Source organism: Convolutriloba macropyga, chromosome 4 (genome assembly GCF_964194025.1).
Source record: "Convolutriloba macropyga chromosome 4, txConMacr16.3, whole genome shotgun sequence".
Lineage (NCBI taxonomy): Eukaryota > Metazoa > Xenacoelomorpha > Acoela > Convolutidae > Convolutriloba > Convolutriloba macropyga.
Window position 1 is genome coordinate 38,947,096 of NC_134471.1, and position 15,751 is coordinate 38,962,846.

Here is a 15,751-nt window from a genome sequence, read left to right on the forward strand (position 1 = left end):
TTCGTATTAAATAAAAATAGTGCACATTTCCTATCCAGCAATGCATTTTAGACACAATTCAATGAATAGATAATGGCCATTTTATTTTTGTGTAATTCACTGACTGAACTTGATTAGTTGGTTATGATTTATTTTTGTCTTGATTTCTTCCTGCCTTTGTTCGCAAACGCTGTTTCTTTTCATTTTAGTTCATTCAATTCGAATAAAATGATATGATGATAAAGTTCAATATGACTATGCTATCACGCTCATTTTGGAGATTTAGAATAAAAGCTAATAAATTATATATATGAAATTCAAATTCTAAATTTGTTCTGGTTTTTGCACTTTATTTTGTCAAATCTTGTTTTGAGAAACGAAATGTAATGTGTTTAACTATTGTGTTTTTTCAGATAGTGTTGTAACAAAAATTGATTAAATCATAAGGGTGATTATTTTATTATTGGATATTGATGATAGCAAGTTTTCAAGTGCGCTCTGACTTTGTCTTTTAAAGAGTGCTAAACTTGTGTGAAAAGAGTTACTTCACTGGTCAAGTTAATGACCAATCAGAATGAGAGTTCGGCCGGTGGCACTGTAATTGAACAGCAGAAGGACGGAATTCTGGCCAATGGGATCAAACCGTCAGATCCCCACGAGTTGGGCGACACAAATTTGAGTGTTCTGCCTCGCGAGGAAAAACTGTCGAATGATTCAATCAAAAGAAGGGATGTTGATGTTACAGAAGATGCTCAGGCAAAACAAATTATATCGAACAACGTGGATTTTGATAGTGCACTTGATGTACCAACAAATACTCTCAATAAAGGTGAGTTATACGTTCTTTTATTGCTCTCAAGCGTTTCTTGCTATTTTGGTTCCTGCTGGCCATTTATGCAATATCTTGTCTGATCGATTTGAAATTTTTGTTTAAAAAGGGGGTAAAATGGTACGCTTTGTAGTTTTTCAGCTGCAAAGCTTTTGATGGTTTTGTTTAATAGCCGCACAGCGATAGCTGGTACTATTATTGGCCGTCTCTTGATTTTTCACAATCCCAAGAATTTGGATTGTATTGGTGTGCTGTGTTTTCTAGTATCCAAAAATTGTATTGTATTGGTGCTCTGTCTTTTTAAAGATGTTTTCACACCTTTTTTCATGACTTTGAGCTTCCAAAACGGGATAAACAGGTACAGCTCAGCGGGCATCAATTTTCATTCGATGCCCTTAGCCACGATTAGTAGTGATTCAAGTGCTTAGAGTGGTGAAGCTACTGGGAAGACCTCTTTTTAAAGGTCAGTTTAAGGAGGATTTGAGCCCAAAATGCTGCAATTATTCGCGTTTTTTCATCTTTTTTTTGTTGGACCAGTCTAAAATTGAGGTTTGTAAAAGTGAATTAAGGTCTTTTGCAAGACATAATTAATTTTTATAGCGTTTGATTATAGGATACTGCATACTTTCGGGTAGTAATGAAATGGTTTCAACTATATAACATCACGAATTTTAGCAATTTTTTGGTAAAACTTGCAATTTTTTCAAATTTATCGAAAACTTTCGTTTTTTTAAGGTTTCTCTAGCCTAAAGGGCAAAGGAACCTTCTCTAAGGGTGGGTGACAGGTTATTGCTTAGTTTCTAGTGGTAATGGAATCTTTTGTTCAAGATTTTGATAGCAGGAATTTTGGCCTGTTTTTAAAAAGAATTACAATATTTCAATGTTTCTTGAAATTATTATCTTATTCCAAGTTTATCGATCTTTGTGGGCCAGTGAAACTATTCAACGCTTGAAATAGGGAGTCTTGATAGTCTTTGGAGATAATTAAATAGTTCTGAAGGTATTAATATCACGAATTGTAGCAAGGTTTTGTTAATTTTTGGAATTACATCTAAGATGAGAGAACTCCATAGTCAAAAAATGGTTTTGAACATCTTTTCCAGCGAAATTTGGAAACTTTCTTTAAATTTTGCACGTTTCAGTTTTCTTGAAGCATTTTTCATTTTTCTCGAGTTTATCTACATTTAATGGAACGTTGACCCTTCTCAGCGCTTGTGCTTGAGTTAATGAGTATAGTGAATTGTGTCATATTCGGCCTTCTGGGTAAAAACTGAGTTTTAGCAATGATTTTTTTAGTTTGTTTGTTTCTGTTGAGTTTTGAGTTTTTATCTTTTGGGCTGGGATTGCTCAATTGATCTGCTGGTCAGGTATATTAGTTTTGGTTTTTTCATTCAATTGGTCGGATTGTATTTCAGTACTTGTCCTGCTATGTTTTTTTAAAGATGTTTTCAAACTTTTTTAATATTTAGCTTTCGAAACGGGATAAACTGGTAAAGCTCCGCGGGCCTTAGAGACCCTCAGCGGAGTTCAGTAGTCGTTTAAGTGTTTAATGTACCGAACGTAGCAGCGTATAATTTCAAGGTGAAAAGTCCCTTTTTGGAGTTTATGAACACAAAATTGTCCTGCATTTCATACTTTTTTGTCTATTTTTAAGTTTTTTTTCACAAACGATTGTTCAATTGACATTGTTTAAAGCTCCTAGTAGTCTTCTGTCAGCTGGAAATTTTCTGTTTTGGTAATCCGTTGTGATGCATCTGTTTTGGTGATGTATCTGTTTTAATTACAAAAATTTTTAGTGATTTTTGCAATTTTTACAAATTTGTCTGGAATTTTTTGGCATTCTTCATGTTTTTCGATCTTTAGGCTCCAAAGCATCTTTTTTTAAAGGTGACAACAATTTAAATTTGATGATTTCAATATGAGGATTTTTAGCAAGTTTTCATTTAAAATTGCAGTTTTCTGGATATATTTTTGTAACAATTTTTTTTGAAGATATGAATCTGAGGAATTTTAGCAGTTTTTTTATTAAAATTTGCCAATTTTGTTTTTTTTAAAAAAAAATGTTTGTCATTTTTTGAGTATGTCGGTCTCTAGGGACCAATGAAGTTTTTCATGGTTTGAATATGGTTAATGGGTATTTTTTGTGACAACTAAATTGTTTTGAAGATATTAATTTGAGGAATTTTAGCGAACTTTTATTAAAAATGCCAATTTCTGCATGTTTTTTTGAAAATGTTTCGCGTTTTTTGAGTGCTTTGGTCTCTGGCGGCCAATGAAGTTTTTCATGGATTTTAAGATGATTACTGGTTGGTTTTTGTGACAACTAAATAGTTTTGAAAATAAAGTCTTCTCGTTTGATCGCACATGAAGGCGACAGTTTTGTCAAAATTTTGGGAGTTTCCATCGAATTTTAGTCCAATAGCCAGACTTTCAAAGTTCTTGATTACATTTCAGGGCTTGTCCTGCTTTTTAATTGAGAAGTGATTTATTGCAAGGTTGAAGAGTTCGGTCTTCTGAACGTGTCATTTGAAACTATTTTTTATCTTTTGCGTTACTGTCTCCCAGTTGACTTGATCACCCCTCTTTGTAATTTTCGTATCGTCATATAGCAGTTACTGTTGCTCATGCTGTAGAGGATTGCAAATGGTATGAACCAGATGACGAAAAGATCTCTGCCTTTATTACCTCTAATTGATCAATGTCAATGTTTCACTTTGGCTGCTCATCGCCTTATTTTAGCTCTGCCATGACTCTATTCAGTTCTACGCTATGACACTTCTGAGACTAACTTTTCTTCTCAAATTTTGCGTACGATATGCACGTGCTATGTTAGACTATAGCTGAAAATTTTCTGAATATCTTAGGCAGGTTATTCCAGGTTCAGGTGCTTCTACCTTAATTTTTTTTTCGTAAATCAACTTGAAAAGTTCAGGTAAAAACGCTTGACGCTGGAGAAATTGCCTAACTGTTCATGATTTTTTCAGACATATTCAGGTTAAAGTCCGGCCGGTGAGGCGTCAAAATTTCGGGTATCATTCAGGTAGCTTCGGGTAAATTTACTTTGACTTTTATTCAGGAGTCGTGATTTATCATTTGCATGAGAAGTGGGATAATATACACATTATTTCGTGTATTTTGTCAAAAAAATAACTGTATGTAATATTCCAGCGGCGAGACCTGTATGATTAATAATTAAAACAGCTTAGATGAGGGAAAAAGTATTCGCCCCACAAGGCACTCGAAACCTCGACCGTTGGATTAAAAGTCCAACGCTCAACCAACTGAGCTAGCAGGGCTCGAGAAGCTTAATCTCCGCCGTATCGTTTTGATCCCCGGTCTTTGCATGAGGTATTGGGCATTTGATACGCTTTGGTCGCTTTAGGGATGCAACAAATTGTGCAATCAAACTTAAATGCAAACAACTCAGTGGAATCAGAGAAGGGAGATGGACTTCAAGACGACCTACAGAAGCAGAACGCAACAACTCAGCCAACCATGGGCACAACAAAAGAAGCTGAAAAGAAGGTAACAATTAAGTTGAACTTTAAACGTAAAAATGTTTCATAAGTATTCAAAAAACAATTAAGCCACATATAGCTATAGCTGTATATGCTGTACTTCGGCTAAACATAATAAAAATGGACCTATATTAGTGGTTGTTAATTGTAATGGCTTAGCCCCCTCTTATCGGGCTATACAAACATAATTAGTTCGATGGGAGGCATTCTTTTGTTCAGACACGGCCATGAGAATAATTTTGTCTTTGGTAAAAGGTAAGCAATTCCGTCTTCAATTTCATCGGCCTAAAGAAACGAAAACGGATTCTCGAGGAGCTGAAAAGTTTACTCCGTGCTAATTGTACGATACATGTAACGAAAGCATAGGAATTAATAGATCCACCAAAAATTTTAGTATGAGTCAGAATTTTTCAGTTCAACTGATTTTTATGTAATAGCTCTGAAGACGCTATTATTTGTTTTAATCATTATGCACCAAATTTTATTAGAATAGAGTAAAATGGATCAACTAGGATTTATTCACAATATAGTCAAAGTTCTGGTAGTCAGCATCGGAAACCGTTAATCTGATAATGTCAATCATAATACACATTGCTGATTGTATTAAACGAGCGATAAAATATACTCCTTGATATCCTTGATCACAGTGTTGAGAAAAAATGGCAGCAGTACTTTACGTTCAGAAAATTTTAAACTTTTTCAGCGCAGCTCAGAATAATAGCACTCATTAGACGGCTCGATACTGTGCGTATGCACATGATTTCCGAACCCTATCCACATTTTGACTTCATTGACTACTAATCAAGGAAGAGATGGGGAACGTTTCAAAATTCACATGCTGTTCGAATACAATTGGTGTATATATAAAACTAAACTCAAACCAGTAAGTGATTAAGTAATGCCGCATTAGGTATATAGCGTCAGATGTAATACCGAAACTTAAAAAAATGAACTTGTACTTCACTACAAATTAGTTGGGACCTGTCCATAATGAGACTAGGTAACAAGTCGACAAAAAGAATAACAGTAGAGGCAGAGTTCAAAAGTGCATTGAACTTGTTGAGACTAAATAACTTAGTCATAGCAACAACCAATAGAAAAATTACCAGGTAATTTTGCATATAACTCCTTAAGAATCCAATGGGAGCTGTCTGTTTTGAAATTGAGTCGAAAGATTGACTACCAAATATCAACATGTAGGCAGGAGTAAAAAAATTACAAGTGATTTACGAAAAAACGGTGCTGAAGCCGTTGAAACAGCAAGCTATTCAGTGAAAAGAAATATAGGTTTAGATGGGCCGTTTTTGAACATCAATAGTTATATGTTTCCATACTGTCTTTGTGAAAAGACAACAAAAAGTAAATATTGACCAGTATCAAAAACTCGACAATTGTCATAAAAACTCAGTGTCAAAGTTATGAACGGATCGGTCACACCACAAAAGCAGATGGAATGAATGCTTCTGTGCTAAGAAAGTGACCTGTCATTGATGGGACTAAGTTGGAAGTTGACATTAAAAGAACAAAAGGGACAGAGCTCAAAATTTAATCGGTTTTTGAATGATTTCGAAATCAATAAAAGCATTAGCTACAAACTGAACTGGTGTAAAATGAGTTAGCTGACTTCTCCATAAAAAGCCATTCGGACCTGTCTTTTTGTAGGTTATGTCTCGTGACCGCAAAGGAACTTAAGACTAAGTTAATCACTCTAAACTTTTTTATGTTCGAATTCTCTATATGTTAAATTGGGCTTGAGAACACCCTTTCACAATCCGAATCCTTTTTGATTGTACAATTCCACGATGATACCAAAACTGGCCTTCCAATCACTGCGTGTCTATTAAAAGCATCTAGCTAGTTGTTCCAATTCTTAGAAAAATCTAAAGATTTTTTTAAAAGATAAATTTGTTGGAATTTGCGAAAAGAGGTGGGTGAAATTAAAGGATTTTAACAAATCTTATTAATAGCCGCCTCAGCTTCTCAGTCGGCTATTATAGCGCTCCTAGTTTTTAACTTCGTCGAATAAAAATTTTTCGTTTACTATAGTTCACAGCTTGTTTAACATTTTGCTTGACTTCTCTCGGCTAGTTTCGTTCTTCTCTCATTCTACTATAAGTTTTTTGATTTTACTAGAAATGGTTAATCCATTTTACTCATAGTCCGTTCTAGGTCTAGTTTTTTGTTTTGTAAATGACTATTCTTTGAATTGTACGTCAGGACTTGTCCTGCTATTCTTTTATACTTCGTCGAATAAAAATTTTTCGCTTTACCTTAGTTCACAGCTTGTTCAACTTTTTGCGTGGTATCCTATTTGCGCTCTCCTCTCTTTCTGCTAAAAGTGTTTATAGACAGCGGTTGCTCGGCAAAGCAATTCAAATTGAACAGTCAGGATTAAAAAACCAAATCAGAAATAGAAACGGGATAAACCCATAAAGCGCGATTTTAGATGCACGTTACTCGAATTGTGTTCTTAGTTACCATCTCTAATGATTATTGGTATTTATACTAGCCCCTGTGTGGTCTCACTACGAAACGGGACTATGTTCAGCTCCAAAATGACATCAAAATAGTTTGCCTTTTAAAATTTTATGTGTACAAAGATCATTTTTTTCATTAAATTTTTATCTTGGTAATGGGAATCAACGGCGGCTATTTTCCGGCAATCTGCCGGGTATGTTTTGTCTTTTTCATTATCCTATAGCGGGACCACCACTTTGGTCCGTCTATCTTCGAAAACGACTGGGATGACTTGACGCCGACGTAAAAAGTCATCTTTTTGCCCGTAAGGGATTCGCTCCTCTTGGTTTTTCGCCAATGAAAACAAGCGGAAATTTTGACAATAATCGGCAAAGTTTTGATATACTAAGTGCTTCAAATTTTGCTATCTCAAAATCTGAATTTTTTTGAGATCTTATTGCTTATGTTTTCTGTTTGTGGTAAATGTGAAATGAGACGTAGTTCTCTTTGAACTTGAATGTATTTCAGAACTGATTGTATTTTAGGTAATTGAGTTGTCACCACATAATACAAAAAGATCGCAGTCACAAGATGCATCCGAAGACAACCACTCTCCTCTGATAGTTGAAATCGAGGGATCAGGAAGTGACGAGGGGGCGAATAACAATAATAACAGTCAGGGCAAGGCAGCAGTTGGACATTCGGAGGTGCCTGAACAGTCAGAAGGTGCTGCTGGAGCAGGAACTACAACTTCATTGTCATCATCATCACCAGAATTACCAGCAGACAAGCCGGTTAGATTCAACGCACTTGGGTTCGCCAGAAAAAAATCGAGCAAGTTATGATATAATTTAACGGAATAATGGAAATTATATAGTAGCTCAAATGATGTTCTTGTTGCTCTTTAATTGTTGCGGGGTCGGGGAGTTGAAAGGAGTTTTATTTGTGTTGTTAGGTTATATTCAACTGAGATTTTATGGTCAACGGCTATCGAGAGTTGTGGCTTGTTTGGGTATTGACTTCTTATTTTAATGCTAGAAATTCAGCAAGATTGGTTAACGACGGGGAAACGAGGTTTTGTTAAGATTAAGTGGGATGTCTTCTAAATTTTAGATACTTAAATGTCCTGAAAATTTATTTTGTTTTTTTTGTGGAGCTTAGAAGAATTTGAAGAAAAGAAGCTTATGATAGGATAATTATGCAGCACATTTTACATTGAGTCTCTCGGAAATGCCTTGAATTACACAGATCGCATTTGTAAATTGATTAGAAAAATTGGATCTCAAAATGTTTTTCCGCAAAATCTGGTAATGTTCTTCACTTTTTAAAACAAAAAACAGCATTTTTTAAATTTTATTTTCTCCCATTAATAGATCCGACTGCTTTTAATTTTGCAGCAACTGAACACAATTTGCGGCGGCTCACCGATAAATGTCGAATGAAAGTGCGCCAAAATTCCATTTTCATGCACTGCAGGCATCATTTTTAGATAAAATATCCATGTAACCCAGTATTTTGGAAAATTTCTGTCCCAAAATCTCATAATAAAGCCAATTAATTATACTGTGTTTATGATATGGATAGCTTATCTATTTCGTGCTTTCATTTTTGACTGTTGATTGTTGGCTGCCCCAAGTTTGACTAAATAGGACTCATTAACAGCAATGAGAAAAGATTTGCTGTTTTATTTATCGTTTGGTATACTTTAATGTAGTTTTGTGTGCGTGCGTGTTTTTGCAACCAATGTGTTCAAAAATACTGCTGACGTATCATTGTGAAAAGTATTTGCTGACGTATCGCATTATGCAATTAGATATGAACAGATTCTACGGCAAAATTGTTCGTCTTTTGTTGATCACGCTTGTCGTGTTTTTTCTGTTCTACAAATTTTTCGAGTATCAGTTTCCTGTTGAGGAACCAGAAAATGTCATGAAAGGCCCACATACGCCCGCGACGGAAAAGAAAAATGTCGTAGTAACTTTGAAGAAAGACATTTCTAAACCCAGAAACGTTACCAAAACTCAGGGTCCAGCAAAATGGGAAGAATGGGAGACTTCGGTAAAAACCAACAAAGGACTTACAATTGTTCGTGTTTTAAGCGCCGGCTTGCCGCCTTTAGAAAGCGTCTCGCAGACGAGCACGAACTTGAATGTAACTCTACAGCGTGAACTTGTGACACATCAAGGAGACAAAGAATCAACATTTTTTCCGATTCATAATTTTTGGGTTATTCAGTGCATGGAGGACAAGACCGAACTGGAAAGGATTCGCCAGATATTAAAATCAAATGACCAAAAATGGTCAGAAATTACAGATTGTAAAGAATCTGAGAAGTACGAGTTCCTGAAACGTATATTAGACGTCAACAATGCCAGACGTTTCGCAATTTCGGAAGCCATGCATGTGTTTAACAACGAATGGCTGTTTCTTATGGATGGTAATGGATATGTAGCAAAAGAAACAATCGCAACTTTGGTTGAATCGATATTCTTCAAAAATGAACACATCAAAGTTTACTTGGTGCCATTGTATAGAGTGGTTCATTGTCAGAAAAAAGTTGATGATGAGTTCAAAATTGAGGACATGTTCCGGGATCGAGTTGTGGGATATCAGGAATCGCCTCAATTATTGTTTAATGCTAGATTTCTGAATCCAGGAACATTGTTTGCAAATAGCGAGAAGCAGCTGAATGAAGACACGTTGAACCAGGAGATTGAAGCGATTAAAGTTGCGTTTCCGAATGAGGTGATGTCATTTGAAACGAGATGTCCACGTCAAGATTCGGACTCCAAGAAGAATTGCGCCTATATTTTGAGACTGCTGTACAGGCCCGACAAAGATGTATGTTATGAGAATCAAGAGAACCCTGCGTCTGATTCGCCCGTGAGGAACAAACACAGAAGGAAATATATGAAACAACAGTCAATTGAAATGTTGCAACGAAGGCTGGGATTGCAAATTGACTAAGTGCTTTAAACATCTTTCATTGTAATGTAAACCTATTTCAGCTTGTATATCGTGTGTGATGAACTAAGTGGCAATAGTTAGCAATTGTAATTTAACGCTATTCGGAAATCTGATTTTGGTGAGCAGCAAGGACAATTATGAACATCGGTCATATAGAATAATATTACAACAGTTGTTATCGCTATCGTTAAGTTATCAAACTATCGCTATCGTATGTTATCAAACTCCGAGGCGAAGCTGTGTGGTAAAACCGTGTGGTAATATTTTTAATTGCTCTTGAACGCAGTTCATAGCAATTATTGTAAACGTGTGTCTTTTTACGACTCGAAGAGGAGTATTGGTTTTCTCTCGGTTTTTACGACTCGAAGAGGAGTATTGGTTTTCTTAAGGTTTTTTTTTTACCGGAAGTACTATTCGTTCAGGCGATGTATTGACCTAAAAGCGAAAGTGAGTAAAATTGCCTTGTGAACTAATTTTTTTTGAGCGAGAGAAATTTTTTGATCATGCGCTGCGTTTAGTGAATGACTTTTTGACTTTGAAAAGTAGTTTTTGACTGAATGGCACATATAGATATCCGTTTTTAGCCGTTTTTTCGTCTAAGTTGCCCAGTTTTTTGCTTTTAATTTGGTTTTTTGTAGTAATGATTTTTATTCGATGCTGTATGGAATTTTAAACCTCGGAAATTAATACCAAAGTGTTTTGGAGAGCCTGAAAATGCGTTTGAAGTTCAAAATTGGCACATATTTCTTGATTTTTTAGTTAGTTTTTGACTTTTTTTCTAGTAATTTCTTCAATTTTGGATCTTTCAGCTGTGTTTTTGTCAAAAATCAGTTAACGTAGCAACTTCCCTTTGACAATTCATGTACTCAACGCCTCTTTCTACCTGGATGTAATTTTGTGTTCATAAAATTGTACATATGCTTATCCGATTTTGGTAGTTTTTTCCCAATTTTTCTGTTTTTTTGTAATTTTTTTGTCTTTTTGTGCAACATCAGAGACTTCAATAAAAATCTGTTTTTGGCAATTATTTTTTTGGCTTTAAGTTTTTGAAAAACAGTTACTTTTTTTATAAATTCAATCTCAAAAATTTATTGAACGTTTTAGTCTGCAAAATGTTTTAATATTTTGTTTGTTTAAATTCTGCTTTTTCTTTTTGTGTGTTTTGTTCAGGGGATGGATCTTTGTCTCGTTGTCTTTTGAACGTCTCGAATGCTGAACAATGAAATGTATTCGCTTTTCTTGATTTTTTGTAACAAACAATAACTTTTCTAACTTTCAAAAATCAAGAATTAGTCTTTTTGTTACGGTTTTCCTTACATTGTGTCCATATTCATCACATTCTTGTTTGTATCATTCTGGCTTTGTCCTAGCACCTTCATTTATATTCGTTATATTGATTTTTTCAGTTGTTAAAATTTGAATCATTTCAGCTTTTTCTTAGATTTTTCTCATTTCTTTGCTTTGCAAATGTTTTTCATTGAACTTATGGCAGTTCTGAGAGTTTGCTAAAAAAAACCTTTTCCAAATTTTCCACTTATTACTGTTTATTGCATTTTTCTTCCGGCCTTGGTATTACTTTAAAACGAATTTTGGCCTTTGATTATTATTCTTTTGCTTGTCTTTTCTATGATTAATTTACTTTTTGATTCAGTAAGAAATCATGTTGTCTAGAATATATACATAGAGGAAGAAGTATATGTTGTTTTTGTCTTAATTGCAGTGATTAGAGGTCCATAATTTGACCATCCTCATTATTTTGAACTTTTTTAACGTTACCAAACGTTTTCAGTAATATAAAATTTTGTTGCATTTTGTCTCTCGTGGTGGCAGTGGGTTAAATTTCACCAATTGTGAGATCAGACCTGAGGAGGTAATGAGTTAATGATTTAATATAAAAGGTTATGATTTCTGCTGCAATTAGGGTTTTCTGTGAACTTTTGATGCTTCGAGTCGCTTACGGAATTTTTCCGGCTATGTTTTTTTGCAGGAAGTAGTTTGTTCACGCGGCATTTTGACCTAAAAGCGAATATGAGAAAAGCTGTCTTGGCGAACAGATTTTCGCTAAGCGAGAGAAGGTTTTTGATCATGCGCTGCGTTTAGTGAATGACTTTTTGACTTTGAAAAGTAGTTTTTGACTGAATTGCACATATAGATAACCGTTTTTAGCCGTTTTTTCGTCTAAGTGGCCCAATTTTTACGACTCGAAGAGGAGTATTGGAGAAGTACTTTTTTTAATCAATTTTATTGGAGTGATTTTTGAAGCGGGAAATGAAACGCGTGAAAAAATTTGAAGTGATTTTGGCGCTGAATAAAAGTGAAGAGCGGAGCGAAATGAGAGTGGTTTTTGTTCATACCGCTGTTTTTGAGAGAGCGAGAAATTGATGTGTGAAAAAATTTTCTCTAAGCGAGCGAAATTTTTTTCACGTGCGGCATTTTTAAGCAGTCTTTTTCATTTATTTTGGCTCAGAGGTTTCGTTATGATTTTGTTTTAATTTTAAGATGCTTTCGGTAGTGGTTTGAAGGTTTCTGGAAATTATTATGAATTTTATGATAATTCGGAGGTTTTTAATGTATTTTGCTGATTTTCGGGCTAATTTTTGCGTTTTTTTGACGATTTTGTTTCTCGGGCTCAAATGGGTATTGAAGAAACCCCTCCTATTGAGTATTTTTATGATAACAATTGGTTACAGTTTTGTGGGTAAGAATCATTTTTTTGTTGAGAAATATGACAAAAAAATGGCGAAAATTGGAACTCTTTTTCTTAATTTTTGCAGTTTTTCGTGTTTTTTTCTGTTTTTAGCTAAGTTTCTTTGCCTATTATGACTTGCCTATTGTTTTGCGTGCATCTGGATACCCTATTTGTTGAAGGGAATTTTCTATGGGATTTATATGTTTTTTGAAGTATTAAAAAATTTAGTAACTTTTTCCAGTTTTTCAGTGAAAGTTGTTTTTAAGAGCTTTTTTTCATAATTTTTGCCTAAAGTATTTTTTCAAAGTTCAAATAAGTGGTTTTTGTAAGTACTAGTTGTTTTGATGAAGTTATTTTGGCGGAGATAGTTTTTTCGGGATCTCAATTTATAACAAAATTTGATCAGATTTTATATGATATTTTAACAGATTTGATATTATTGTTTTTGCTTTTTTGTTTCATCACTTTGTTTCAAGATAAGCATAAATTAGTGAAGGCACGTTTTGTTTACTGAGTAGTTGGTTGGCGTTTAAATGGATTTTTGCTTCGAGTCGTTTCCGGAATACTTCCGGCTATGTTTTGCTTTTAATTTAGTTCCTTCCTTGTAGAAATAAATTTTGTTCGTTGCTATGATGAAATGTTAACCTCGGAAATTGATGCCACAGTGTTTCGCAGAGCCTGAAAATGCGTTTCAAGTTGAACATTGGCACATAATTCTTGATTTTTTAGGTAATTTTTGGCTTTTTTCTTTTAATTTCTTCTTTTTTGGATCTTTTAACCGTCTTTTTGTCAAAAATCAATTAATATGACAATTTCTCTTTGATAATTCCTATACTCAAAGCTTCCTTAGACCTCGATGTAATTTTGTTCCATAAAATTGTACATATGCTAATCCGATTTTGGTAGTTTTTTCCGATTTTCTTCAGTTTTTGTTTGTATTATTGTTTTTATTGCTAGAAATAGTTCTTTTGTGGAACATGAGGGACTTCAATTTCGTTTCAATAAATATTCAATCATTTTTTGGCGTTAAGTTTTGAGAAAACAGTTAAAACTTTTTCATAAATGCAGTCTTAACTTAAAAGTAACCATTTTTTTTGCAAAATGTTTCTTATTTATGAATTCTGCTTTTTCCTATTTTTTTGGTCTTTTCAGGAGGATAGATCTTTGTATCGGATGACTAGTTATCTTTTCTCTGTCTTGAATGCTGAACAATGAAATGTATTCGTTTTTCTTGAATTTTTTAAATTGATTTCAAACTTTCAAAAATCAAGAAAGTCTTTTTGTTACGGTGTTCCTTACATTGTGCGCATATTCTTCACATTCTACTTAGTATCATTCGAGCTTTGTCCTGGCACCTACATTTATTTTCAGTATATTGATTTTTTCAGTTGTTAAAATTTAATGATTTCAGCTTTTTCCTAGATTTTCGTCATTTCTTTGGTGTGCAATTGATTTCATTCAACAAAACGCAGTACTGAGAGTTTGATAGCAAGCTTCTTCCAAATTTTCTTCTTATGACTATTTAATGCAGCTTTCTTCCGGCCCTGATGTTAATTTAAACGATTTTTTGACTTTGAATATTCTGCTGCTTATGTCTTTTCTATGATCAATTTTATTTTTGATTTAGTATGAAATCATGTTGTCTAGCTTTTGTAAAAGAAGGAACAGTATGGGTGTGTTGTTTTTTGTCTTAATCGCAGTGATTAGAAGTGTAATTATAGGTGTTTTCTGATTCCTATATTTGAGCTTTCTTTTTTGAAAAGATTTATCTTAGTTTCTAAGATTATTATCTGCCGTTTGCTTTCGCGATCTTTTTCAGATTAGAATCATGAATTATTTGAGGGCTATTGATAACCTTGCCAGCTTTTTCAGACCATCAGGTTTTTGATCACCTTTTTTGGCTTTTTTAACGTCATCAAACGTTTTCAATAATAATATTTTGCTGCATTTTGTTTCGCTTGTTGACAGTGGTTTAAGTTTCACCAATTTTTAGTGCAGACCTGTAGAGGTAGTGAGTTAATGGTTTAATACAAAAGGTAGTGGCTTCCGCTGCAATTACGGTTTTGTTAGCGAAGTTTTGACGCTTCGAGTCGCTTCCGGAATTCTTCCGGCTATGTTTTTTTATGAAATTCTTTCGCTTGACAATTTTGCGCTTTTCTTCTAGAACATTCTTTGACTTCTCAAGTGACTTTTTCACGCTTTCGTTCATTATTTTTGAGTGATCCCTAGTGCTCCGAAGTTGCTAATTTAAAATCGGTTGCGGCGTAGCAGAATTAACTGACTTGTAGCGCAGTGGATTTTGAGGGTGGGCATTGATCGAGAGGTCAGTGGTTCGAATCCCGGTGGGGTCAATATTTTTTGCACTCATAAAGAAAAATTGATCTAGGCTAGAGACCCTGATGAATTAAATTGCCTCGCCTGTCGTTCAGGTGCAATTCTTCCGAAATTTGTCGGTTTATGTTTAATCAACTCTCGTTGTAATTACAACAGCTGCATTGAATAGCCGCACTGCAACTTAAGCCGCACTGCATTTGAATAGACTTGAATCTTTTTCGGCCATCTTTTTTCGGCACTCTTCATCAACGGCGGAAATAGACACTCTAATAACAAAGCAGAATTTCGCCTCTATTTCAGATTTTTAATTTTTTTTGTTTGATGCTAAAAAGTTTTTATCAGTAAGTTACGCAACTGTTTTTATCGCTTAGAGAGCTGGTTGAGAGAATCAGGCGATTTGCTTGCGCTAAAGCTTTGAATCTGTGCATATGGACGTTCCCGTTCCGGCACTTAAAATCGCTGAGATGCGTCATGTTGTAGTATCAGTTTCAGAGGGCTTTCTGTAGATTCTTAATTGCTCTTAAACGAAGTTTAGCAATTATAGGGGTCGTGTTGGTCTTTTATGCGATTTTTTAGTTGATCCATTTTTCTTCTGATCGACTTTTATCTACTTTGTCCTTGTGAGCTAAACTGGTAAAATCTGAGGAAATTAATGAACTATGGAGCTATCTTAGTGCCTTATTAGGCTTTACGTGTAAGTCCGCAGACGCTGTTTAGGAGCCAGGACTTCATGTTGAAGAAAAATTTTGATAGGCTGTGAAATCCTGTCCCCAATTATATGCCCCTAGTTGTGCCTGCCTGGTCTAACACTAGCTGAAGCCCAAGCCAACCACTCGCCTGTTGTTTGGAAGCAATTCGTCCGAGGCTAGTCGTTTTTTGTTTTTCTCAACCGGAAACTGAGGCTAGAAGAATAACCAACGAAACTTAAATAAAGGTGAAAAGGTAGCATTTAATCTTAATTGATTGCTCTCAAACGAA

At 34.7% G+C, this 15,751-nt stretch overlaps 1 protein-coding gene and 1 non-coding gene across 3 annotated transcripts in view; one reads left to right on the plus strand and one right to left on the minus strand.

Annotated features, from left to right (window-relative positions):
- Window positions 1-396: 396 nt before the first annotated feature.
- Window positions 397-15,751, plus strand: part of LOC142338425 (uncharacterized) — a 38,971-nt gene continuing 23,616 nt past the window's right edge. For both annotated transcript variants that reach the window (XM_075388183.1, XM_075388184.1), the window contains exons 1-3: window positions 397-808; window positions 4,191-4,333; window positions 7,329-7,577. In XM_075388183.1, coding sequence (XP_075244298.1) covers window positions 541-808; window positions 4,191-4,333; window positions 7,329-7,577 — 660 coding nt within the window. In that variant the 5' untranslated portion in view covers window positions 397-540. The remainder of the gene's footprint in view (window positions 809-4,190; window positions 4,334-7,328; window positions 7,578-15,751) is intronic.
- Window positions 4,032-4,104, minus strand: Trnak-uuu (transfer RNA lysine (anticodon UUU)). Its single transcript has one exon. It is a non-coding gene; the product is annotated as a tRNA-Lys (tRNA).